The following is a 27,593-nucleotide window of genomic DNA, read 5'->3' as shown; positions in this document are numbered from 1 at the left end:
CTTATAACCTGCAAATTCAAGCAGATTTAGGAACCAAAAGTTTCTTGGGCCCTGGTGAGTCTTTTACAGAAAAAGGAATAGCAGTAGAAATATCAACCAAATAAGTTCTTTTTATTAGAGTTGTTTGGTCTTTTCTTTTGATGGTATACACCTTGATTTTGTTTTTATCTTGTTTAAATTTTCGTGTATTAGATGGTGTGTTGTTATATGGTTTTGGGATATTATTTTTAATCCTAGGGTTAGCTGACTTTTTCTTATTATTGATATAAGAATCTGAATCAAGCTTTCCCTTTCCTTTCATGTCCTTCACTGAATTCGGTTTTCGTTGGGAGTAGGAAGGACCGAAACTTGACTTTCGGTTGTTAGCCTTGGCGTTGTGTCCGAAACTTGACGTTCGGTTCTGAGCGCTGGTGTTGGAACCGAAACTAGACGTTCGGTTCTGAGCTTTGGAATAGTAGGAGCTTGTACTAAAATTTTCTTTTCCTTTTAGCTTTTCCTTTTCTTTGGCAATTGACTCTTTCTTGGAAGGAACGTAGTTGGGGTTTTGAGATTGCCAATAACGTTTTCGCTCATTCAGATTTTTCATGTATCTTTGATTTCTTTGGCGTTTCTGTTCAGCTAACTCCTTCTGAGATTTGTGAATATTGAAGCTTGATTTTGGCTTCTCCTTTTGAGTTTCGGCAGTCTTGGAAGGAACATTCGGTGTTTTCTTTGGTTCTTCAGGTATCTCTTTTGTTCCACTTGTGCTTGGTTTGTCAAAACTTGAGGGTTTGTTGATGGGTTCTGCAACGTATCTACCTTTTACCCTCCATGAGGTTTGCTCCGATAAGCCGATGGTTTCGTCTGCGTTATCAATAGGGGCTGACCAGAAATAATCGTCGCACCCTTCAGCATTGTCTTTGTCGACCAAGATTTTCAATTATGCTGTTTGTTTTGCAGTGACCCCTGTAACAGCATATACCTGATTCGGCACAGTTTGAACCTTTTGATAAACCATTGCTTTCTCTTTGAGTTTCTGTGGCTTGTCCTTTGACAGGCGAGCGTATTCAACCGAGTTTTCAGATATGAGGGGTTTCTCATTCTCGGTTTCGCTTTTCATAAACTCAGAACAATCAACCACGTCTTCTACCGAGATTTTGCTCATCTCACTTTCCTCATTAAATTCAGACGTATTTTCTATATTCATTTTATGTTCTGAAATTAATTTGGCGTTAGACGAGTCAAATGATTGAATGGTCTCGGACTTAATTTTTAACCTATCATTTTCATCTAAAAGATTTTTGAGCATACACTTATGTTCCTTAGATTCAATGAATGTCTCTATTTTGTCCAGTCCGATTTTATAAGCGATGGATGTCTCTTCTGAGGACATTATGGATTCACATTCAGCGATGACCTCATCCTCCTTAAATTCAAGGAAGGGTAAGATCATCTTATGAATCTTTTTCCCTATTTCACAACTCAAGTGCAACTGAGCAAAAATCCTTGTGACATATACTATAACTTGGTTAAGATTATTTATCCTAAATAAAATTCTATCAAAAATCCATTTTTGACGCTTATTGTCTCTGAATTGATTAACCCGAATCTACGAGCGTTACAAACTCTCCCCAAGTTGGGGTCCGAATATGTATCAACTGATGCTCGCAACAAATCATTGCCCCATTGGGGCTCAACCAATCCATCCCCACAATAACCTTGCTCTTGTGCAGGGGAATGGGAACCAAATTAATCGAGTACCGCTCACTAAACAATTCCAATATGCATCCCCGATGAACCCTCGATACTCGCACATGACGATTGTCAGCAATCTTGACCTCTAATGGATAATCCAGCTCCCCCGGAGCATCAACAAACCTATTACTGAGCGCGAGAGATACAAAGGACCGGACATCCCCCAAATCAAACAAAACCAGAGCAGAGATACCGTTCACAAGGAATGACCCTAAAAACAAACACATATATAAGCAGGAAAATCAACATAAATAAAGGGATAAGGATAAGATACATACCCATCACCACATATGGTGCTGCACGAGCCTCCTCGACTGTCAGCTGAAATGCCCTGCTCCTCACAACATACGCCTCTACCTTGCCCCGACGACCATCTGTAATCCTCAAGGTCGCCGGAGCGGGTACAACAACTAGTTTTTCCGCTGCTAGACTCGGACAATCGGCCTTTTTGTGGCCCCTCTGATTGTAATGAAAGCAAACCAGAATCAATCCCTGGGTGGTGGCAGTGCAATCTTAACTAAAGTGCCCAGTCTTGCCACACTTGTAGCAGCTCGGACCACCCCCTTCAAGCTCCATCGTTCATCTTGCCGCACTTGCCACAGTGACCCCGACCCTGCTGGCCCCTCGATGTGGGCCTCTTGCCTGAACCCTCAGAACTCTGAACCTGATTCGACTTTCTTTTCTTCTCCATCTCCAGGTCATTCTCCTTCTCTTTGGCTCTAGCCACCATATCACAAAATGTATGATATCACTCCTCAAACATATCATGATATCTCACATTCTTCATTTCCTCATCCGCCATATACTGTGGAACTAGTAACGCCCTCTGACGGAACATAGCGGTGATCTTCGCCACCATCTCAGTAGTCTGGCGAAGGTCCTGAAACTCGCTCACCAACTGTTGGACCTCAATCACATGTGCAAACTCCGCCCGAAACCTCGTCAACCTCCTCCCACCAGTCTCAAGCTCTGTCTTTCAGAAGACATGATGTAAGTATAACCTTTGCCCCTCGGGGCAGCAGCTAGTACGGAAGGCGTTTGTAACATCCGCTAACCAACGCCTGCTCGAAATAGGGTCCTTCTTATCGAAGAAATTCGGATCCCTATGTAACATCCCATTTAAATATAATAATCAAATAATAAACTCGGAACCCCGAGAAGTGATTTTTATTGTTATTTTGTATTATTATAGCCCAAAACCGAATAATATTTAGTGGAGTGTTAGTTTCGGGAAGCCAAATGACAAGATTCGAAACTCCGGGGGTTAAAGTGTAATTTCAGGATGTATTTTGTAAAGATTTTTAGAAGTTAGGGTGTGTTTGGTAAGTATTGGACTGAATTTGAAAGTGATTCAGAAGGCAGGGGCTAAATCGTAAAATTCAGACTTGATTTGAAAGGAATTATAGGAGCAGGGGTCAAATGGGTAAATATGGGAGTTATTTCGAAAAGAGTTTGATGGAGATGGGCCATTCCTGCCATTTTGGAATGAAGTTGTCTAAGGATCGGGTATTTAACTGTTATATTGCCAAACCCTAACCCTAAATGAGACATTGGTCGTCACCCCACTCCATTTTCATCCTCCAGCCGCCTCTCCCCAACTCTCGGCCGCCACCATCTCGGTTGAGAGCCCCAACCGCCAGAGCAACCCCCCCCCTCGCGTCCATCCTAATGTCGGGAAAGTGAACTACATGCATTGTTGCCGTTGGTTACTCGTGGACTGCCCTCCGGTCTTCCCCACCACCTCCTTCCATGGATGTCGACGAGCTTGCTGCCATGGTTGCCGATAACGGAGCTGCCGACGACAAGATCGATAGCCGCCAAGTCGAGGACCAACGACGGACGTCGTGGCCACTGCTGTGACGGACACGACAACCTCCCTGTCGTGAATGACATTTTCTCCCTCTCTCTCTGTTCCGTTCGAGGCGCTGCTAGCGGTGGTCGCCGCCGATAATGGAGCTGCTGTCGGACTTCTCGTGTCACCGCCGCCAGGTGGGTGGCTAGGCTTATCTTGCGATCAGAATAGTGTGTGTTTTGTGTGTGTGATTGCCTTGGCCGGAGTCACAAGAGGGCCACCACCACCACCGTGAGGTGGTGGCTGCCACTCTCTACCACCGTTTGCTGCCACAAGGTGGTGGTGGGTGTAGTTATGGGAAGTTTATTTTGGGTTATTGTGTGTATTATTGTAATTTGTAACAGGAATAATAATAGAATAACTTAAAAACCACCACCGTGAGGTGGTGGCTGCCGCCTCCTGTCGCCACCGGCCGCCGTGTCGGGTGGCGGTGTGCTTGTCTTGTCGAGTTGATTCGTTTGGGGTGCTTGAAACCCTAATGGGCCTTGTAAGCCCTAATGGGCCCAATGAAGCCTAATGGGCATAAGGAAAACGCTAATGGACTTAATGATATTCTAGTAGGCCTAATAGGCCCAATAAAGCCCTAATTGACCTAAAAGCCCAACAAATTGATAAATGGGCTAGAAATTGGGTTGGAAACCCTAATTAGGGTTTGGAAAACCCTAATGCCAATAAAACCCTAACTTTGAGAATTAATCGGAACACACACATGGGAATTATTTAATAGTTTGAAATATTAAATAATAACCATTGGCAAAGATTAATCTAAGCAATATTGTACTTAATGGATTAAGCCCTTATTGGATTAAGTCCTTATTGGATTAAGTCCTTATTGGATTAAGTCCTTAATGGGTTAAGTAAGAAACACTTAACCCTAATCATCATTTCATGTGAAACCCTAATTTCACTTGGGCCTTGATTTGGGCCTTCCTATAGGGTTTTGGTGGTTAGACTATTGATGGACCATCCAAGAACAAGTTAATGGACCAAAGTAATTAAATGGGCTTTAGGATAAGGCCCATGTGAGGACTTGGGCCCAATTTGGAAGATTGGGCCATATGTTGGGCCTTGGCCCATTACTTGACTTTTGGGCTTTTGGAGTGTGAGTTGGACTTTGAGCTTGGAACCCAATTATTAATTGGGTATTATTTGATGTTGACAGTTCGGGAATCTGTCAATCAGCAGCTGGAGCGTACCTGCGGGACTTCAGCAGTGCCAGGTGAGTTCTCCTCACTATATCAACAGGGTCCACGGCACCAAGGCCGACCCTTTATGATTGTATCCTGGTTATAGGATGTTGCTATACTATGTGATCTGTTAGATCCGTATGCTTATCTGTATATATGTTAGTGACCTGGTTAGGTCGGTATCCTGGTTATAGGATGTTGCTATACTATGTGATCTGTTAGATCCGTATGATTATCTGTATATATGTTAGTGACCTGGTTAGGTCGGTATCCTGGTTATAGGATGTTGCCATGTTATGTGATCTGTTAGATTCGTATGATTATCTGTACATATGTTAGTGACCTGGTTAGGTCAGTATCCTGGGCATAGGATGATGCTATGCTATTTGATCTGTTAGATCGGTTGACTGTTATATATGCTAGCGTATGATATGTATGTGCACATGTTTGTTTGATTGGGGGTTTGTGTTGAGGCGGTCCTGCTTTGTGCCGAAGGCCAACATACCCAGGGCGGTCCGGATAGACTACAGACCCAGGAGGGTATGATAGTCAGACCGAAGGCCCGACGAGTGGTCCGGATAGGCTGAAGGCCCTACGAGGCGGTCCAGACGTGCCGAAGGCTCGGAGAGCGGTCCAGATAGACTGAAGGCCTGCGAGGCGGTCCAGTCAGGCTGAAGGCTCATTATGCATGTTGTTCTGTAGTTGTTGATATGATATGATTATGGTTATTTGAGGTTGGTATTTTGGGGGTAACTCACTAAGCCTTCGAGCTTACATTTATCGATTATTGTTTTAGGTATTCGGATGACCGCGAGAAGGCGAAGGCGTGAGCGTGCACCTCCTTACATTTTTATGATTGATTCTGGGGATACTCTGATGTTTAAATTATTTTGAAAGTAAACTGTAATGACTGAATGGTTTTAAACGTTGTAAAAAGTTTTAAATTTGGCATGATTTTTATGGGTGTTACAAGTTGGTATCAGAGCCTTGGTTTGAGTGAATTGGAGGAACACTCGTGTGACTCCAGTCTTAAATCAAGGAAAAGATTTTCAAAATGATTTTGAAATGGTTTTCAAAATAAGTAAAGGAGGATGCAGGGTGTACGATCAGCCGAAGCCAGTAAGTAGACTCCAAAATACCATACAGTTATTTGATTATGTGATATGTTAGAACAGCATGCTAGTGCTAGGGTAGGGATCTTCAGTAATTGTATGATAGAATTGCCTGATTACTTGATGCCTGCTAGCCTAGGGTTTCCTTTATATGAGATTGACATCATTACTGTAGTTGCTTAGTGTATGCATCACGGTTATACATAATTAAGATCTTATAGCCTGAGAATGTTTGATTTGGCCTTATGTTCTGTTCTTGTTTGATTGGGAGCTTAGGGTAGGATTGGATATTCGAAAGTCTATAGGGTCCAACGTTATGTATGGCTAGCATACACTAGTGCTGCAGGGTTGGTGGAAGTTTCATTGATGGGTGGGTAGTGAGAGACCGGGAGGCCAGTTATGAGATATTTAGCATTCCTCTAGGAGTGATGATCTAGCGCTCGCTATGTTATGTATATTGTTAGGGTGTTGTGGTGATACTTGAGACAAATATGGGTAGGTGTGGAAGGTAGTATGGGCTCGTACTACTGAAAGCATAGGACCCATACGCGTAGTAAGGAAGTCACAACCCCTAGGGTTGGGTAGGGAGTTGGTCCCCTGTCATTATATGGATTATCAGAGATCTTTCTGGAGTCTTAACAGAATAGTGGTTACGAGACGTCTTGAGACCGGATCCAGGTTAGGATCGGGAGCTGGCAGCCAGGATAGGCCAGCATTGTCAGAGGACCGTGTCAGTGTGATCATCCGGGAGGAGGTGATCGAGTTTGTCTGGGGACAGTTACCGGAGATGATTGGGTCTATTAAGACCGCCATGGTTGAGTATTTCGACGAGCGCTATGCAGCCATTGTTGAGACGGCTGCCGCAGCAGCTTCAATAGCTGTAACGTCGGCAGGGGGAGGAGCCAGTCGGGCTTCCCAGTATCAGGACTTCGATAACGCGAAGCCCCGACCTTTGGTAGGGTTTAGGACCCGATTATAGCCATGAGGTGGTCATCTGATGTGGAGGGATGTTGCTTCACATGTTCATGTCCTACTGACCAGAAGGTCAGGCACGCTCTGAACCTGCTGAGGTTCGGGGCGAAGGACTGGTGGGAACTTGTTACTGGGACGTATTCCGATGAGCAGACAACTGAAATTACTTGGGATCAGGGAGATGTTCGATACTCGTTACATTCCGCAGGTTGAGCGGGAGAGGCTAGCACAGGAGTTACTGGATTTGAGGCTTCGGGGGTTTTGCTCGAGGCCGAAATGTGAGTCGCGAGGACTCCGGAAAGGAGTGATGATTATATTCAGCTGGGGTTTTGCAGCTGGAAGTAGAATGGTTGATTGGTGGATTGGAATGTTGTTTTCTAGGGTAAGGATTGTGCCCTATCAGTTTACGAGCTCAAAGCATTGAGCAGGCTTGTGACCCCAGGATCAGGTTGTATTCCGGCGCGGGGTCAGTTAGTCATTGGGATTGGCGACAGTAGTTCAGTGCTGATGAGCGCAGGTGGGTCAATGTGGCATAAGTGTGTTGTGAGGTCTGGTTCGCCTTGAATCTCTCGTATCGGGCGGTAAGGATTGATTGTGCGATCTATTGCACTTTTAGGATTGTAGACTATGTCTTGGGAGTAGTTGTACCCCATTTGGGACAAAGGTTGTTTGCAGTTCAGCTGTGGATGATTGAGCTGGTGAGTGAGACAGGGTGCGAGGCCCTGGATGATATGATTTTTAGAGCCGAGAGCGGGAGGATTGTTGGAACACTTTGGGAAGAAGGGTATAATGTGGGAGGTCTGCGGACAGGGTCGCACATGATGGTTATTCAACATTGTCAGGATTCAGTGGTTTTAGTAATCGTTATTGACTGGCAGGGGAAAGCGCCAAGGGAAGTAGCTCGTTGTTGAGACATTAGTTGGAGAATCTATTTTTGGACTTTAAGATTTGGGTGTGGGATCATTCGGGCTTGAGGGACTGTTGGTTTCCCGGGGATTCAGGAAGTGTTCATCTAGTTATTAGAAGCATGTGATCATTGTGGTTGGCTAGTAAAGGAGTTCTAGTGGGAAGGGTCTGGTTGTCATCAAATCGATCGTTGGAAAGTGAGAAGGATTGGGAATTCTCAAATTTTCATGTATTGTGAAGACTTAGTTGAATCTAAGTGGGGGAGAATCGTCCCGGAATGCAGAAGCAGGATCGGTTTTGAAATGGGATAAGTTTCACATCGTTGTCAGGAAGGAAGACAACCCAAGTGGCTGTTTGGTTGGAGGGTTGTGTGAGTTGGGAGTTCGGTAAAAACTCCCCAACATGGGAATCACGTCTTCTCGGTGCTGGATAGCAGAATTTGGGAAATCAGGTTGGGATTCTAGCCATGAATTAAGTTCAGTTGTGTGTTAGGACGAGTGCTTGTCGACCGGTATGGAAAGTGTTGTAAGACTGCGGGGGTAGCCGTAGCATTCACTAGCAATCAGGTAGTATGGAAAGTGTTGTAAGACTGTGGGGGTAGCCGTAGCATTCACTAGTGATCAGGTAGTATGGAAAGTTTTGTAAGACTGTGGGGGTAGCCGTAGCATTCACTAGAAGCAGACAGTGCTAGAGTGATGTAAGTCTGGGGGTGTAGCCGCCACATTCACTAGGTTGATAGATAGCATGGGCGCGTTGTTAGGACGCGGAAGGGGCAGTAGTACCCACCAGTTTGGGTGTAGCGGTGCAGATATGGAAATCCATGGATTGGATTTCGAAATTTCCAAGATGGATTAGATCTGGTTGAATTAGTGATAAGACTGTAGGAACGCCACTACATTTATGAGATTAAGGAATCAATGGATTGCTCAAGGTTGCTTGTGATGTAAGGCCACCATTGGTCATGTAGCAATCGCTTTTAGCCGTGGATTTGGTAACGACGTGATTCGACACATGGATCCGATCGGTTGGATCAGAAAGTTGTTAGAGTCGCAGTGCCATGATAACTAGTGGCAACTAGTTCCAGGGAAGGATTTCGTTCGGAAGTCGTGTGAGGCAACTATGTGGGAGACCTTTAGCTCCGCGATCGGGCCGGAACTCGGTATTTCAGATGAGTGGTACTCGGTTGTGACGAATCAGAGGATTTTAGATGGGATGCAAGGATAGGTCCTTGGATTTCAAGTTATGGGTTAGACCCGAGTTATGTATATAGTGGTATTCCAATATAGGGTATTCCATCGTTAGGATGACCGGACCCTATGATTGATTGGATATGGTTTGTTTGGTATTCCAACCCGAGGGTTGATTGGACCAAACATGTGCGTGATACGTGGGTATTCCATCCTAGGGATGACTGGACCCATCGTAGGCATGCCTGGTATTCCAGCCCGAGGCTGATTGGGCCAGGTATGAGTATTTGTGCTTATGAGCCGGTTATTATATGTATGTGGTTCGGGAACTAAAGGAAACATTGTTTTGTTGATCCTAAAAGGGTTCATCTCCCATTTTACACCCCATTGTTCATTATATCCCTGGGAATTGATTACCAGAACGAGTTACTCGTGAAGGAGTACTTAATCTCTTGTCAAGAAAAGGATCATAGTTAGCAGTGTGGGGTTTGTGATTCTGTTTTCTAGTGGGAACCTCAGGTTATCAGAAGTTGAGCAGCCAGTTGGGAGTTAAGTGCAATGCATTCGACAATGATCCAGTGTGGGCAGTCTGTCAGGAAGCCAGACCATCTCGAGACTTCAGATTTCGGATTGAGTAAATGTGATCATATTGCAAGGGATTCGTTATTTTCAGGTTTTAGAACCCCGTAAGGGTTGGTTACGGTTGCCTTGGAAAGGCTAGGGTTATGCTCGGGATTGTAGTTCAAGTTCTTTTGGCGTGTAAGGAATGAGAAGAAACGATTTCGAGGACGAAATCAAATTTAAGTGGGGGAGAGTTGTAACATCCCATTTAAATATAATAATCAAATAATAAACTCGGAACCCCGAGAAGTGATTTTTATTGTTATTTTGTATTATTATAGCCCAAAACCGAATAATATTTAGTGGAGTGTTGGTTTCGGGAAGCCAAATGACAAGATTCGAAACTCCGGGGTTAAAGTGTAATTTCAATATGTATTTTGTAAAGATTTTTAGAAGTTAGGGTGTGTTTGGTAAGTATTGGACTGAATTTGAAAGTGATTCAGAAGGCAGGGGCTAAATCGTAAAATTCAGACTTGATTTGAAAGGAATTATAGGAGCAGGGGTCAAATGGGTAAATATGGGAGTTATTTCGAAAAGAGTTTGATGGAGATGGGCCATTCCTGCCATTTTGGAATGAAGTTGTCTAAGGATCGGGTATTTAACTGTTATATTGCCAAACCCTAACCCTAAATGAGACATTGGTCGTCACCCCACTCCATCTTCATCCTCCAGCCGCCTCTCCCCAACTCTCGGCCGCCACCATCTCGGTTGAGTGCCCAAACCGCCGGATCAACCCCCCCCCCCCTCGCGTCCATCCTAATGTCGGGAAAGTGAACTACATGCATTGTTGCCGCTGGTTACTCGTGGACTGCCCTCCGGTCTTCCCCACCACCTCCTTCCATGGATGTCGACGAGCTTGCTGCCATGGCTGCCGATAACGGAGCTGCCGACGACAAGATCGATAGCCGCCAAGTCGAGGACCAACTACGGACATCGTGGCCACTGCTGTGACGGGCACGACAACCTCCCTGCCATGAATGGTATTTTCTCTCTCCGCCGATAATGGAGCTGTTGTCGGACTTCTCGTGTCACCGCCGCTAGGTGGGTGGCAGGGCTTATCTCGCGATCAGAATAGTGTGTGTTTTGTGTGTGTGATTGCCTTGGCCGGAGTCACAAGAGGGCCACCACCACCACCGTGAGGTTGTGGCTGCCACTCTCTACCACCGTTTGCTGCCACAAGGTGGTGGTGGGTGTAGTTATGGGAAGTTTATTTTGGGTTATTGTGTGTATTATTGTAATTTGTAACAGGAATAATAATAGAAAAACTTAAAAACCACCACCGTGAGGTGGTGGCTGCCGCCTCCTGTCGCCACCGGCCGCCGTGTCGGGTGGCGGTGTGCTTGTCTCATCGAGTTGATTCGTTTGGGGTGCTTGAAACCCTAATGGTCCTTGTAAGCCCTAATGGGCCCAATGAAGCCTAATGGGCATAAGGAAAATGCTAATGGACTTAATGCTATTCTAGTGGGCCTAATAGGCCCAATAAAGCCCTAATTGACCTAAAAGCCCAACAAATTGATAAATGGGCTAGAAATTGGGTTGGAAAACCCTAATTAGGGTTTGGAAAACCCTAATGCCAATAAAACCCTAACTTTGAGACTTAATCGGAACACACACATGGGAATTATTTAATAGTTTGAAATATTAAATAATAACCATTGGCAAAGATTAATCTAAGCAATATTGTACTTAATGGATTAAGCCCTTATTGGATTAAGTCCTTATTGGATTAAGTCCTTATTGGATTAAGTCCTTAATGGGTTAAGTAAGAAACACTTAACCCTAATCATCATTTCATGTGAAACCTTAATTTCACTTGGGCCTTGATTTGGGTCTTCCTATAGGGTTTTGGTGGTTAGACTATTGATGGACCATCCAAGAACAAGTTAATGGACCAAAGTAATTAAATGGGCTTTAGGATAAGGCCCATGTGAGGACTTGGGCCCAATTTGGAAGATTGGGCCATATGTTGGGCCTTGGCCCATTACTTGACTTTTGGGCTTTTGGAGTGTGAGTTGGACTTTGATCTTGGAACCCAATTATTAATTGGGTATTATTTGATGTTGACAGTTTGGGAATCTGTCAATCAGCAGCTGGAGCGTACCTGCGGGACTTCAGCAGTGCCAAGTGAGTTCTCCTCACTATATCAACAGGGTCCACGGCACCAAGGCCGACCCTTTATGATTGTATCCTGGTTATAGGATGTTGCTATACTATGTGATCTATTAGATCCGTATGCTTATCTGTATATATGTTAGTGATCTGGTTAGGTCGGTATCCTGGTTATAGGATGTTGCTATACTATGTGATCTGTTAGATCCGTATGATTATCTGTATATATGTTAGTGACCTGGTTAGGTCGGTATCCTGGTTATAGGATGTTGTCATGTTATGTGATCTGTTAGATTCGTATGATTATCTGTACATATGTTAGTGACCTGGTTAGGTCAGTATCCTGGGCATAGGATGATGCTATGCTATTTGATCTGTTAGATCGGTTGACTGTTATATATGCTAGCGTATGATATGTATGTGCACATGTTTGTTTGATTGGGGGTTTGTGTTGAGGCGGTCCTGCTTTGTGCTGAAGGCCAACATACCCAGGGCGGTCCGGATAGACTACAGACCCAGGAGGGTATGATAGTCAGACCGAAGGCTCGACGAGCGGTCCGAATAGGCTGAAGGCCCTACGAGGCGGTCCAGACGTGCCGAAGGCTCGGAGAGCGGTCCAGATAGACTGAAGGCCTGCGAGGCGGTCCAGTCAGGCTGAAGGCTCATTATGCATGTTGTTCTGTAGTTGTTGATATGATATGATTATGGTTATTTGAGGTTGGTATTTTGGGGGTAACTCACTAAGCCTTCGAGCTTACATTTATCGATTATTGTTTTAGGTATTCGGATGACCGTGAGAAGGCGAAGGCGTGAGCGTGCACCTCCTTACATTTTTATGATTGATTCTGGGGATACTCTGATGTTTAAATTATTTTGAAAGTAAACTGTAATGACTGAATGGTTTTAAACGTTGTAAAAAGTTTTAAATTTGGCATGATTTTTATGGGTGTTACACCCTACATGCCCAAAACTCTTAAAAAGTCAAAGAGCGAGCTCCCACCATCTTAATATGAAAAGCGCCCAAGCGCTCATCCAAAATTCCCATGATACCCTCCTTGATCGTACCAAAGATCACAGGAGTCTGCTCCAAAATACTGTGGGTAACCTCTAATGAAATGAACTCCCTCATCTGATCATCCATATCTTCGGCCGCAGAGCCCGAACCCGAACCATCGCCGACACCAGAACTAACACCGACACCCATATCAAAACTTCATCGAGTGACCACCATACTGAAAATAAACCATACAAACCATAAGAACACACTCGAAGAATGCCACATTCTACAAGCTCCCTGTTATCATCGTGACTTTCCTTGACTCGATTATGGATCCTCAGCTTCTAGTAGTACGGGCCCATACTACATTCCACATCTATCCGTACTTTCCTCAAAGATCTCCCCGATTTCCCCTAAGTTACTTCCCTATCAATCCATACGATCTTTAGCAAAGCAAGCTCACAACACCAAATCACCTCCTAGGTTATCTTAAGACTACCATCACACCACTCTCCGCCATCAGCTGCAGAAGGAACTCCCTCTAACACATTCTAACTAGCTTACGAACACAATTACATACCACCGACACCAGATAATTCTTCGAAAAAAAGGTCTCACACTACAACGGTTGGACTTAGACAAGAGCTGCGCAATAGGGTTAAACCTAACCTTCTAAAATTATCTAATCTCAGTAACATGTAACTTAACACATTCGCTTACTAGTTATCTTATGTTAATGGGAACTCCTAAAAGCACAAAGCAAACAACATTCGAGCATTGAGTAATCAGAATCAAAGCATAACCCAAACATGCCATCCTATCATTGACTGATCCAGTACTAGAATGCAAGTCTATAAGCTCATACAGTAGGCATATAAAGGCATCTCTCCTAGCATTCTATCATGCAATCCTAAGCAGATCCTTAGCTCTAATCTAGCATGCGATTCACAGTTTTACAATTCAAATCATATCACAAAGAGCATGTATGGGTATTTTGGGAAAAATTACTTGAGCTCGGTTGATTGCATGCACCAACACCCTTTTCTTTTATTAGAAAATCTTTTAATAAAACATTTTTTATGAAAAATATGTCAAACCCTCAGTTTGAGTTCAGACACACCCGAGAGTATGCCCGAATCCCTCAAACTGATACCAACTTGTAACATCCCAAAATTTAGAACCAATTTTTTTGTATTAATAAAACCATCAATCAAACATGTTTGTAAAAAATTGTAAAGGAAATCAGAGTATATCAATAATCATCCCAATAATACATCATAGTCAAATAGTGTGGAAATCATGGTGTGCAATGCGAGCCCCTTCGAACCGGAAGTACCTGAAACATAAACTGAAAACCGTAAGCAGAAAACTTAGTGAGTTCCCTAAAATACCGCATACCATACATATACGTCAGCTCAAGGCTGAATCGGGTCTATTTCACCCACGGGTCTATTTCACCCCCCGAGTCCATTTCAACTCATATGCCAACCCAAGGCTATATCGGGCCTATTTTACCCCATATACATATAGAAAACAGGCACACATGCATTTAGACATACAACAAGAGTCACAAAGATTACAAGCATATACAATCCCTAGTGTCCTACAGTATAGTGAGCAAACTCACCTCAGTCCGCTGAAAATCAAATAGATGCTCAAGCTACTTGACTGGAGAATCCCTGTGCTAACCAATCAAATACAACCTTAATTAAGAATTGGGTCATAAACCATAATCGAGACTTTAATTTACTAATCCAGACTCCTAGGGTAAAAGACCATTTTGTCCTTCCCTCAATTGGCCTAACTAACTGTGGCCCAAACTCAATGGCACTCAAAGCCCAATAACGGCCCAAATCCAAAAGACACTCAAGGCCCAATATGTACCCAAATCCATAAATGCCCAAGGCCTAAAAATGGACAGCCTCAGAAAGACTTGTGGCCCAACAAGTTAAAACCTTAAAGCCCAAAACAAGCCCCAAGCCCAATTGGCCCAAAACAAGCCCCCAGCAGCGCATACACGACGATCACCGAAAAGTGGGACTAACCCAGTACGCTCAACGTACTCTAAAGTACGCCCAACGTACTTGCCAACTTCCAATTTTCAATCAAAAGGGCTTAACCCCGTAAGACCCTAACGTCCAAAGCTTATATCTACTTCTAAATAAGGTCTTAATCCATAAAGTTGCCAACTTTATGCTATTTCATGACTCAAAAAGGCATAAACTCTATTTATAGCATCTATACTTCCTAAGATAGCCATTAAGTCATGCATGATTGGACCAAAACCATCAAGACATGATTTTTATGAACAAGGGACCCCAGAAATACCAATAAGTTCAGCCCAAATCTTCTGGAGTAGCTTTTACTCACAAGAATCAACTTATAGGCCTAACCAATCTAGATTTAAGCAAGAAATCAACAAGGTTAAGACTTTATACCTCCTTGAGGCTGATGAAGATTATTAGAGCTTGGATCCACAAGCTTCAAGCCAAGCAATGCTTTTTTCAAGATCTCATTCTTCACTAAAGCACACCAAAAATCACACTAAGGCTTGAGATTCACACAAAAGAAGCTAGGGTTTCGTCGAGGTTGAAAGGGAGAGTGGAGGCTGGAGGAAAGAAGGGCTTTCCAGGAGTTCAGGCCTTTAAATAGGGTCCAAGACCCTAAAATTAGGGTTTAAGTTCGTCACGAGTACTCCCAACGTACTAGAGGGAAACCCGCGATCCAAGTTTCATCAACTACGCTCGACGTACTCCAGGTACGCCCAGCGTAATGGCCAAAATTGCAACAAATTTAGCTATTTAGGTTAAATAGGAAAATACCTGAAAGATGAATGTTACAATCTTTCGATCTTAATCCGATCTTACGATCACGATCTTGCAAAACATAAAGCGATTATTGGTAAGATCCCGATCTTGACAACATAGTATAACCTATTGTATTGACCTTAAGATTAAGCAACAAAATAATTTACTTCTTGAAATCTTATATGGTATCAACGCTCTGAGGACTCAACCCTAGTTTTGTTTTCAAAGAATGATTGAAGAAGCATCACGTAGCTAAATGGCGAAAGAAAATTTGATCTTGAATATTAGGATTGAACATGGGTTAGTTTATAGCTAAATTTGAACCCAAACCGTAGAAGTCGGTTTTTTAGGGCCAGTTTCTATATGGATCAGTTTTTTAGTTTGGATTTTTGAGTTTTCAGTTTGAACCCATGTATGTGTTCACGGTTCTTCAAGTTTTCAGATTCAAACACATTGAAAGTTTGTTGCTATAAAGTATAAATGATATTGAATCTAAATTAATACTAAAATTAATTATTAACTAATAACCCCCTAAGAGTATTTTTATTTTTCTTAAACATAAAATATGAATAGTAAATATAAATAATATTTAAAATAAAATAAACGTTAAATAACATATACGATCATTCGGTTTTGTGGGTCTGTTTTTGGTTGGTTTTTAACCCCATGGGTCGGTCTGTTTTTCTGGGTGGATTTATAATACAAAACTGAACTGAACCACAATTTTTGTCATTTTTATGGTTTAATTGTCAGTTTTAGTTTTGTTGGTTTTGTGATTTTCGGCTCGGTTTTTTCTCATCCCTAATGAATATTTCGTCTCCTTACTTTCTTGCATGTGTAGATCACACAGGACAAAATTTCATTAAGGAAAATTTGCTTCGTGATGGAACTTATAACAATTGGCAAAGGGAGATGACAAACGTCTTGTTCGCCAAGAATAAGATTGGGTTCATATATGATATATGGTTTGATACCAATGGCACTTGACGATTTAGTTTATTTAATAAATTGGAAACAATGTAATGTCATGGTACGAGGATAGCTTGTAAGCTCGATGGAAAAAGAAATCAAGGGCACTGTCAAAGACGCGATCCCAACCCAAAACATGTGCTTGGATCTCGAAGAAATGTTTGGGAAAGTAAACGCACCTAAAGCCTATGAACTCAATTGAACAATCACAACTATACATCAAGAAGGAACGACTGTCTCAGTCTATCACACCAAAATAAGAGGTGTTTGGGTCGAGATTCAATCAATAAGTCAACTGCCCACATATAGGGTAAAGGATGTTGATGTAAATTATCTAAAGAAATTACAATAAATGTATGACAAAGAGTGTCTTTATGCCTTCTTAATTGGACTCAATAAAGAATATGTATTGTTGTCAAAACTCATATCAACAATTTGCTTCCTTCACTTTGGACGACTTACCATCTTGTTAGCCAAGATAAGCAACAATGGTTGATCGGACATGGGATGTTGTTGTGCTCGAAACGACAAGGAATGTTGCAAAAAAAAAAAAAAAAAAAACTTCTCTTACAACTAGCAAGCAAGATGAACGTGGGAAAACACAAAGAATGAATATATATGGTGCAGTCATTCTCAAAAGTCAAGCCACACCATTAATGGTTGTTTCGAGCAAACTCAGTACCCAGAATGGTAGAATGTAAAGACATCAAACTCCAAAAATTATATTGGAAAATCAAAACCACAAGCAAGAGCTCCTGCGGTTTTGGAAAACTATGACATACCAAAAGTTACCAAGGAAGAATACAATAATCTCATCAAAATGATCCGTGCATAAAAATTCATGATGACGAACCCTAAGCCAACATGATTGGTAAGGCAAACACTACTTCAAAAGCATATATGATTGATAAACTTAATCCTCAAAATTCATGGGTAATTGAATAGGGAGCTAGTGAGCACATTACACCTCATAAATATTGGTTGAAAATAACCAAAGCAAAAATAAAGTTCCTATGTAATCCTATCTAACGGTGACACTATTCCAGTTAAGAGGATATGTGGCATTCACCTTTTTGATAGATTTATTTCAAAACATGTCTTAACGTTCCAAACTTCAATTGCAATCTATTGTCCGTAAGTCAACTCATTAGTGATTTACAATGTTCATGACTTTCTTCCCTGACACATGTCTTATACAAGACTTACATTCGAAGACTAATGTGACGGGTAAGGAACGAGATGACTTATTTACTAGGAGTCATTTAAGCAAAAGAATGTGGCAGTGTCGGTTTTGAGTATGCAAGTAACTTGGCACGGAAGATTAAGACATACCTTGAAGTTGTTTTAAGAAAAATTCAAAATTACTAGGTATCGTTTTTTCACCAATTTACTCTGTCATTTTTTGCAATTTTAAGATATATAGCAGGTAAATAATTGTCGAACATTAAAAAACAACTTTTTACAGTTTGCGTTTTGGCACTATCAGAAGCTAATCGAAACAATTTTTTTTTCTTAAACTCCATTTAAATAACATTCAAGTCAACATACTTTAAGAAAAAAAAAATTGTTTTAAAGAAGCAAATCCCAACTACCCCTTAGACTCATATATATTAATTACAAGGATTAGAAACAAAACAAAACCCTTCATCGAAAATAATAATTTATTACAACGATTGTATCATACAAACACGCTCGTGCATACATGAAACCAATAATTACAAAAAATTATAAAGCAAATGCAAAAAGTCGCCACCACTCAAAACCCGAGAAAGAAACAAAACACAAGTCGTGTTTGTGAGGATTTTCCATGAGTCATCGTTGAATAAGATCATCCGAAATATTTCAAGATTCTACGATCTCCCATCATGGAAATGACGATTTTGACCATACAACAAAGACACAAGGGCAAAAATGGAATATGTTACCTTGGTACCTCTCTAATCAAAACTATTTCAGTTGCGGGTGAAAGTAAAACTCTGTGGTCCACCTCATCGTTTTCTGAAGCTTCATGACTACTTGAAGTTGATGCGGAATCACTTCCATAATCTTCTGAAAGTTTATAACAGTTTTTAAATAAACAATCATTTTATGTTAATATGTTATATGCATCCATTTTGGCAAATCATTAAGCTAAAATTATTGAGTTAAATTATTTAATCTAATAAGCTATATATAGGTATTACGATTTTGACTTATTGCTTATTGGTTAATCCCACAGCAATAAGCAAATTTAAGTGTTTGGATAGGAGTCTTTAAAAATCAGCTTATTGCGGTAGGAATAAGCTAAATAAGTTGATTTTAATAAGCAAGGGGATGAATGCTTATTGGTTATTGCTTATTGGTCATTTTACTCATATAAGCTGTTTTATTTTGCCAAACACTTAAATGCTTATTGCTTATTGCTTATTCCCACCGCAATAAACTAATCCAAACACATTTTAAAAAAATGTTTATTCCTACCGCAATAAGCAAATAAGCAATAAGCTAATAAGCTAAAAACTATTTATCCAACACCCCCTTAATGCAAAAAAAGAACAATTTAATAGTGAAAGTATACCGTATGTATGATAATCTGGCATCTGTTTAATAGTAGTTACTTCAAGGCTTTCAGGAAGCAGACAACTGAAAAGGGCACCTGGAAACAGTCATCCAAAACACGTAAATTTTCGATACATCGGAGCATATTTCACAATCATTAAATCCAAATTTCATCTGCAACACATCATTAGTTAATTTTGAAAAAGTATAATATCCTAATAATTTCTTGTATGTACACTGCTGTCTTTTGCATTTAGCCCGATTTTTTATCACCAAATTTTTTTCAGGGATAAAGTTAGCAACTTTGATGCATAAAAAGCAAATCCCAAATCAAATCATCATTCATTGTCATGATATAAAAAAGTATCTTTTAAGCGAAGGAAAGGAAACGTACCTATTTTTGCGAGCCGGTTGACCCACCCGGGGATCCGTTTGCCGGTTATCCGTTGAGAGATATCATCTGAAAAATGGTTGCAATTCTTGGAAATGAGGTGATAAGTATCGCCATGGTAGTCGGAAGCCATGGCCTCGATGAATTCCCTAAACTCTGAAGCCGACATGCTTAAATGCCCTAATGAAATTGAACATCTGTAGCTAAAACCCGGGCACCTCTTCGGTTCAACTTCGAACACCCCGCTAATTGAATAATCGTGTGCTCCAAATCCATATTCCATACCATAAACTGCAACAATTGAAGATAAACATTCAAGAATTAAAACCCAAAACGATAATCTGTCCAAATTGACGAAAATTGAAATGGAATTAGATGAGATTGTTACCTTCGATACCAGTATGGAAAACACCAAATCCTAACCAGATGCTGTAAGAATTAAGAGGGGTAAGATCATATACATTTAAGAACACCTCTCTATCTATAAATCCATCATTTGTTGCTATGATTGAGCAGTTTGGCGATAAGGTGTTACCCACCCCCATTTTTGATCTCTTATATCGATTCGGAAGAACCGATTGAAGAAGAAGATGAAGCAAGAAAGAAAAAAACCCCTTTAATTGCAGGAATGGGTTGTTCCTGGGTCGCATTAATATTTGTCCCCAGAAACACACACACACCGACCAAAAGGGGTTCTCCCTCTCCGGCCGGAGAGTGAAAAAGATCGAAGCTTTTGAATCAAATCGTGTTAGAGAACAGAGATGAAATCAGGGAAGCCACGAGTTATAGCTTCCTGAGTTAACTCGGACTCCGTGGGGGGCCGGAGTTTGGACGTAATGAAGCTTTTCATTGTCTTTAATTTCATTTTGCCGCGACCAAGGCGCTGCTATATGGATCATGTGTTTTGGATGGTTCATATAATTAACGCTAAAAGGAAATTTGGTTAGTGTAAATGTTTTATAACCACGTTAATTTGATTTATGTATTAAGCAACTATATGTAAAAGATATATATTTTTTGCTAACTTTTATTTTGACAAATGTATTGTAAAAGATATATATTTTACTAGTTTAGAGGGCTAAACCTTTATCAGAGAAGTCTTACCCTCGGCTATAGTTGTATATCTTAAGAGAAATATTGGTTCTATTAAGTTTTGGAATTGAAAATCAAATATTCTCATTAATCAACTGTTATATTTATACAGAACAATCCCTTTAAATGTGGGATTGATGAGCATAAGATTTAAACAAAACAAAAATAAGATATGATAAGATGATAAGGATAAATCAGTAAGTGTGGACATCACGAGCACCAAGCTTGTTTAACAAAAAATGAAGCCGTTCACCATTGAGTGGTTTGGTGAAGATATTTGCAATCTGGTTGTCAGTGTGAATGCTTAAAGGTTTTATTTCATGTGATTCAACTCGTTCACGGACAAAGTAACAGTCAATTTCAACATGTTTTGTCCGCTCATGAAACACAGGGTTGTTAGCAATATTACGAGCAACCTGATTGTCACAGTATAGTGGAGTAGGCCCTTCAGGTGCAACTTCCAAATCACGCAGTAACCAACCTAACCATAAGATCTCACTAACTGTTGTAGCCATGGCACGATACTCCGCCTCAACAAACGAGCGAGAAACTACCGATTGTTTCTTAGTGCGCCAAGAAATGGGAGAGTTGCCTAACATAATGAGGTATCCAGTTCTGGATCGTCGAGTGAGTTCACATCCATTCCAATATGAGTCACTATAAGCGACTAGATTCAAATTTCCACTACTAGGAAGAAAAATCCCCTGGTGTGGATTTGAGGTAATGCAAGATTCTTATTGCGGCATCCATATGACGTTGTCGAGGAGTAGCAAGAAACTAATGTATACAAGCAAAATTCATTATTTGCATACAAGATTGCCTAAGCTTCTTAGGCCCCCACCACTTATTCCACGAGTCTTGGTGGGAGTTGGACTCATTTTATAATGTCCAAATGGTTTCGACATGGAATTGACGGATTCGAAAGAAGAAAAATTCATTACGAGCAAATAAAGGTGAATAAAAGATGTTTGGCAGATTGACCATGTCTCAGTGTTTTCATCATATCTGGCTCCTCGGGACTCCAATTTAGGGTTTAGTTGACTTGGGTGAGATGATAATTTTAATGTAATTGATTTTGTTTGAACCAATTTTGTTGAAATCGAATGGCATATTCAAATGTGTGCTTATTTTTAAAATATGAATTTTGACGGGTAACTTTGATTTTGGCTAGCACTTGATCAACGGTAGTTAGGGTTAAATTGTCTGATTTAAATTTAATATTTATATGCTTATATTGACTTCGAGAGAAGCTTTATTTGCGACATCATTTGAATATATGTGTGTGGTTTCGTTATTTCGCTTAAATCGTTGAATTTTTTGTGTGCTTGTTTATTCGATTATTTTAGTTGACATTTTTACCTTGCTGAATTTAGTTTAATTTTATTTTAATAGTTTCCTTAGTTTTATCAAATCAATCACTTTTGCAAGCAATTACCTAGTTCACTCTACCTTAGGATAGGATAGCCCTTGAGGGTTCAATATCTGGTCTTACGAATGTATTACTTGTACGATCTCGTATACTTGCGAGTACGCGTTTTCGTCAACAAGCGGCAACATAGATTGCACCCCAAAACTGGATGGGTGATTCAACATCAAATCTTAGTGCTCTTGCAATCTCGAGTATGTGCATGTGTTTCCTTTCCACAACCCCCTTTTGCTGAGGGGTGTGAGGACAGGAAGTTTCTAAGACAATTCCCTTCTCAGCATAAAATTCATGCATAGAATTTGAGGTAAATTCCCCTCGTTATGACTTCTGATTCTTTTGATTCCTTTTCTAATTTGGGTATTTATCATATTTTAAAAAGGTGACCAAAGACTTACTTGCATCAGATTTATGCTTGATCAGATAGACAACACGACTAAAATAGTCAACGATAGTTAGGAAATATCGAGTTCCTGTAAGAGAAGGAATGCGATAGGAACCCCATATGTCATGGTGAATTAAATCAAAACAAGATATGGATTTTATTTCACTATTTGGAAACGGAAGACGTGTCTGTTTTGCTCTAACACAGGAATCACAATGTTTAATGACAGAATCTAAATTTAAATTGCTAAAAAAATTAATTTCATGAAGTTTTCCCTTCGAGGCATGACCAAGTCTTATATGCCACACTTCCATGTCAACCGATGCCATCAAAGCTGCTCTTTCACCCTTGAACTTTCCCATCTCATATAGACCGTTGTTGCACCTACCCGTGCCTGTCAAGCTCCTCGAGAGTAAGTCCTGCATTACACAAAAATCCAGGAAAAATGTTATCGCACAATTTTGTTCCTTAGTTAACCTGCGGACGGATAACATATTGCATTTAAATCAGGAATGTGCAGTACATCATTGATCTTCATTCCATTAGGTAGAATGGAACTACCCATTCCTTGCACAGGTATATCATCGCCATTAGGAATGGTGACAGAGGCAGCAAAGGCATATGTAGTTCTATTTTGTAACATGTTTGCATCAGATGTAATGTGCTCTGTGGCACCAGAGTCTATCAACCAAGTTTTGTTTGTAATATTCTTACCAGCCATGCTAACGGTGGGGTGTATGGTTTTTGTGGAGTCCTCACTATTAGAAAAATGGTGGTTCAATTGTGCATATTGTTCGGGTGTTAACCCAGGAATAGGACTTGTCTCTGTCTAAACATGTGTTGCTTTCGGAATGCCCTTCATATTCTTGCTGCCATCACGTTTCTTTTTAGGCCACCATTCTGGATAACCAATAATCTTGAAACACCCTTCTTTGACATGTCCTGTTCTTCCACAATGAATGCAGTGTTGATTTTCAGTTGCTTAATTTGCATTGTTGTTTTGACCCTGCACTTTGTTTTGCTGATTAACTTGTTCCTTCTCTGACTTTTGTCCCGATAATCGGTTGGTGTGTAGAGCAGCCGCCTCAGGAATGTGTTTCTTTTCAGCCGAAATTATTCTCTGTCGCTCGTCCTCCGACACCATGTGGTATGCAGATCCCAATGATGGCGTGGGTTTCATGGTTAGGATCTGTGTTTTGACAGTGGAATATTCATCCTCCAACCCCATCAAAAACTCATACAATTGTTCTCTTTCTTTTGCTTCAGTTAACCTTCTTCCAATCCCAAACGTACATGTTACGCATGTACACTTTGGAGTAGGAGATATTAAATGTATCTCGTCCCATAATCCTCGCAGCTTCGTGTAATATGCCAAAAACAGAAGCTCTTTCTTGACGAATTAAGGTTAGTTCACGTTCCAACTCGTATGCCCTAGGGGCGCTTTCCTTTCCAAAACGTTCTTGAAGGTCTTGCCAGATTTCTCGAGCAGTCTCAGCATACTTAATACTATTTCTGATATCCTTCTCCATGGCTGTAGCGAACCATCCATTTATCATTGCATCACATCGTTTCCAAGCTTGCTTCTCCTTTTCATCTTTTGGTATCTCGATGCTTCCATTAATAAAGCCAATTTTGTTCTTTGCAAAGAGGAAATTTTCCATCTCCTGTGCCCAATCTCCATAGTTTGAATATGTGAGAACGTCGTTTACATGCAATTGATGTAGGTATTCAGATGCATGGAGATAGTAGAATAAGTTGGAGTCTATTGGTTGTGAAGGCGTTGATGCTGAACAAGATTCTGGTAGAGTCATCTTCGAATGGGTATGTTACGAGATCGTTTTTAATCCCGCTCTGATACCATATTAAGTTTTGGAATCGAAAATCAAATCTTCTCATTAATCAACTGTTATATTTATACAGAAGAATCCCTTTAAATGTGGGATTGGTAAGCATAAGATTTAAACAAAACAAAAATAAGATATGATAAGATGATAAGGATAAATTGGTAATCCTCATTATCCTTATTAGGTTCGCTATAGCTAAGGCTCTGATACCAATCTGTCACAACCCCAGTCGACGGTGGAAATGTCAGGAGGGCGACTTAGATCGAACATCGAACACATAGTTAATATTAAACATTACAGCATACACTTAAAGTTTTACACCACAGTTTCATACTTATATCTTACGTTATTACATGATTCACTTTGAATCTTTATAGAGGAAAAAGAGGACATAAGACATAAATTATAACAGAAACATAAGTTGACGATCCTATACTCCTTGCGTAGTGTAACATCCGGATTCCCAGGTATCTTATTTTAAGTATTTATATTGAATTTTAGAGAGGGACTCGGCGAGTAGGCGCTTAGACTCGCCGAGTGGGATCGCGCATTTCTGGTCTGATTTAATGAAGGACTCGACGAGTCGATGCGTGGACTCGGCGAGTCCGCGCTGTTAAGTGAAACCCTAATTCTCGGGGCCTGTGCCCTATTTAAAGGCCTTTATAGCCTCCATTGCGGCCACTTCACCCCTGAGAAACCCTAGAGAGAGAAAGAGAATGTTTGTGGTGCAAGAGGAAGGCTAATTCACCATTTCTTGTGTGTTTTAGCAAAAGAGAAGTAGTTTCCAACAAGAGGAGGTCAAGGGAGCTGTGGATCCAGGGTTTTCAAGTTCAGATCTACACTATTGAGGTATCAAATCGAACTTCCCTTCTGTTTTGGGTTAAGATCTATGATTTAGGGTTTTCTATAAACCTTTTTAGGCTTGAAAGGTTGAGGTTATGGTCCCTTGCTGGGTTAGACCTCAGATCTGGACCCATAGAGGTCCAGAGAACCTTTCCCATTCTGCTTTATGCTTGTTCATGGAGGATTGGAGACTAGGTTGCCATTTTTAGAGTTATTTCTCCATTTATGACTTGATGTGGGTTGCATGCACGTAAAGGTTGCACCTTTACGTGACCTTTGAGCACTTGAAGGACAGATCTATAGTTTAGAGAAGCAGATCTGACCTCAGAAGGTCATTTGAGAGTTGTTATGGAGGCAACTCGTCGAGTCCATAAGTGGACTCGACGAGTCGAGTCGGGGTTGCCCCGCGATTCGTGACAGGTGTAACCCGTCGAGTGGAAGGATGACTCGACGAGCCAAGAGAGGTTGAAAGGATTCAGAGGGCCCGCATGGACTCGCCGAGTCGCCCTTGTGCACTCGACTAGTCGGGTCAAAGTTGACCGTTGACTTTCGTTGACTTTAGGGTTCTGGTCAAGACTGATTCAGGAGAGTTCAGGGAAGGGTAGAATGGCCTTCTACCCAATCTGTAGAGATGAGATCATCAGTGAATATTGATCGGGGATGTTATCTGAATAATAGGAGGAGGCTAAGTCGGGACGTTGAGCACGAGAGTTTATCCGACTTCATTGAGGTGAGTCTTCTCACTATACATTACCTAGAGTGGTATTTATGTGTAGACCAGAGGGTCTTGTATGCTATGTGTATATATATATATATATATGAGTTATGTGCATTGTGTTATATGTATGCTATGTGTTGAATAGACCGGGCCGGAGGGCCCAACGATATAGACCGGACCGAAGGGTCCAACGACACAGACTAGACCGAAGGGTCCGACGAGCTATGACCGGACCAGAGGGTCCAACGAGCTACGGGACTGGAGGGTCCCGCTGAGACACATCGACCGGAGGGTCGTATTGTAGCCTCGAGTGGCGTATGTGTTTCATGTGGTATTTTGGGGAACTCACTAAGCATTTATGCTTACAGTTGTTGTGATATGTGTTTCAGGTACTAGCGAGGATCGCGGGAAGGCGTCGGCATGATCTGTACACACTGAGAGGATTTATGTATTTGAGGATCTTGGGATTGTTTATTGAGATAACATGTGTTACATTGGATTACTATGATATTTTATGAATGATATTACATTTTTAAAAATGAAAAATTGTTTTGAAAATTTACGTCGTTACACGTAGAGTTCCTGCCTTAATTTTCTAAGAATACATGTGAAAATACGTCAACAAAATTGTTGGTGAGTTCTACAGGTTTTGACTCCATAAAATATTGTATATATTTGTAGCTGAAATATATATATATATATATATATATATATATATATATATATATATATATGGAAAGAGTTGCATATGTATAAAATAACAATCTTTATTTATTGAGACAACAAAATAATCATTTTTTCTCTTTTTCGAACTTTATTTAATTATCACAAGATTCATATGAGAATTTATAATTTATTAGATTTTTGGATACCCGGATCATCATATGTTAAATTATTACTAATGGTTTGCATATCTGTTAGTTCAAACTCTACGGGATCTTAGTAAGGTAAACTCCTCTTACTTTCCTTGATTCTTTACCGAATCGTACTAATGGTTACTTTGAAGGCAAATGGGGTATCAGTAAGGTAAACTCCTCTTGCTTTCCTTAATTCTTTACCGAATCGTACTAATGCTTACTTTGAAGGAAAATTGGGGTATCAGTAAGGTCAACTCCTCTAACTTTCCTTGATTCTTTACCGAATCATACAACATTTGGGTTTTCAAGTTTATACAACGATTTATAACCAAACTTATGACACCATACTCTGCACTGACACCTTAAAAGGGAATGCTCGAGCCATTCACCTTGGGGTATACAAGGGAATGTTCAAAAGGTACTAACGTCAACGCCAAAAATTCGTCTCGTCAGACATAGTTGTAGCTAGCAACTCCCAGGCGGGCGGTCGAACCATATAGGTCATTAATATAACACTTATACTTGTCATTAGTCGTTCTCTACGGATTAACGGTTATAATCGGCAGGGATTTTACCAAGGGACCTTGTGGTTTTGGATCTTAACCTATGAAATGGTTCATATCGTAATGCCCGGATATGGTTGGTTCTAACGATGAACGTAGGTATCCTAGCCCTGACCTTTGTTGTTAATATTTCAATAAAAAATTATAATCATTTGTCACATTTGGTACTGCCAACCACTTTTGGAATTTTATATTAGTCGTATTCTATTGTCGCATTATATATATATATATATATATATATATATATATATATATATATATATATATATATATATTCATAAAATTTTCGTATTCGACTTTACTTAAAACTCATGGTTTTAATATCATGTAATTTCCATGGGTTAATACGGCATTCATCTTTAGGCAAACAACTTTAGGCACGATAGTTACCATTTCCCATAATCCTTTTTATACCACCATAAATCAATTACGCATTATCTCATTTTAGTCGTATGAATATGTATATATACGTACTTGTGTTTTGAT

At 40.7% G+C, this 27,593-nt stretch overlaps 2 protein-coding genes across 3 annotated transcripts; both read right to left on the bottom strand.

Moving 5' to 3' along the window:
• Window positions 1-18,076: 18,076 nt before the first annotated feature.
• Window positions 18,077-20,262, bottom strand: LOC145117637 (deSI-like protein At4g17486). 2 transcript variants are annotated; one of them, XM_079053935.1, is made up of 4 exons: window positions 19,771-20,262; window positions 19,386-19,673; window positions 19,011-19,088; window positions 18,077-18,499 (listed from the first exon to the last, which is right to left on the bottom strand). In XM_079053935.1, exons 1-4 carry the CDS (start codon window positions 20,030-20,032, stop codon window positions 18,375-18,377), a joined length of 753 nt encoding a protein of 250 aa, XP_078910061.1. In that variant the 5' UTR covers window positions 20,033-20,262; the 3' UTR covers window positions 18,077-18,374. The 2 variants fall into 2 exon arrangements, with proteins under 2 accessions (XP_078910061.1, XP_078910060.1); XM_079053934.1 differs by having other exon boundaries at window positions 18,077-18,502; window positions 19,771-20,261.
• A 3,282-nt stretch (window positions 20,263-23,544) lies between these two features.
• On the bottom strand, window positions 23,545-24,093 carry LOC145112940 (uncharacterized). The gene has a single exon (XM_079049051.1). It carries the CDS (start codon window positions 24,091-24,093, stop codon window positions 23,545-23,547), a length of 549 nt encoding a protein of 182 aa, XP_078905177.1.
• Between the last annotated feature and the right edge of the window lie 3,500 nt (window positions 24,094-27,593).

The sequence above is a fragment of the Lactuca virosa genome, chromosome 5 (genome assembly GCF_052849685.1).
Source record: "Lactuca virosa cultivar CGN04683 chromosome 5, Lactuca_virosa_CGN04683_v6, whole genome shotgun sequence".
Lineage (NCBI taxonomy): Eukaryota > Viridiplantae > Streptophyta > Magnoliopsida > Asterales > Asteraceae > Lactuca > Lactuca virosa.
The sequence above is the reverse complement of the archived record's forward strand: the minus strand, read 5'-3'. Positions and strand labels throughout refer to the sequence as shown.

Coding starts and splice junctions, on each gene's coding strand:
- LOC145117637 (XM_079053934.1), bottom strand. CDS start 20,032: ATGCGACCCAGGAACAACCCATTCCTGCAATTAAAGGGGTTTTTTTCT. Junction 19,089..19,385: donor CAACCGGCTCGCAAAAATAG/GTACGTTTCCTT, acceptor GACTGTTTCCAG/GTGCCCTTTTCAGTTGTCTG. Junction 18,503..19,010: donor GCCAGATTATCATACATACG/GTATACTTTCAC, acceptor ATAAACTTTCAG/AAGATTATGGAAGTGATTCC.
- LOC145112940 (XM_079049051.1), bottom strand. CDS start 24,093: ATGACTCTACCAGAATCTTGTTCAGCATCAACGCCTTCACAACCAATA.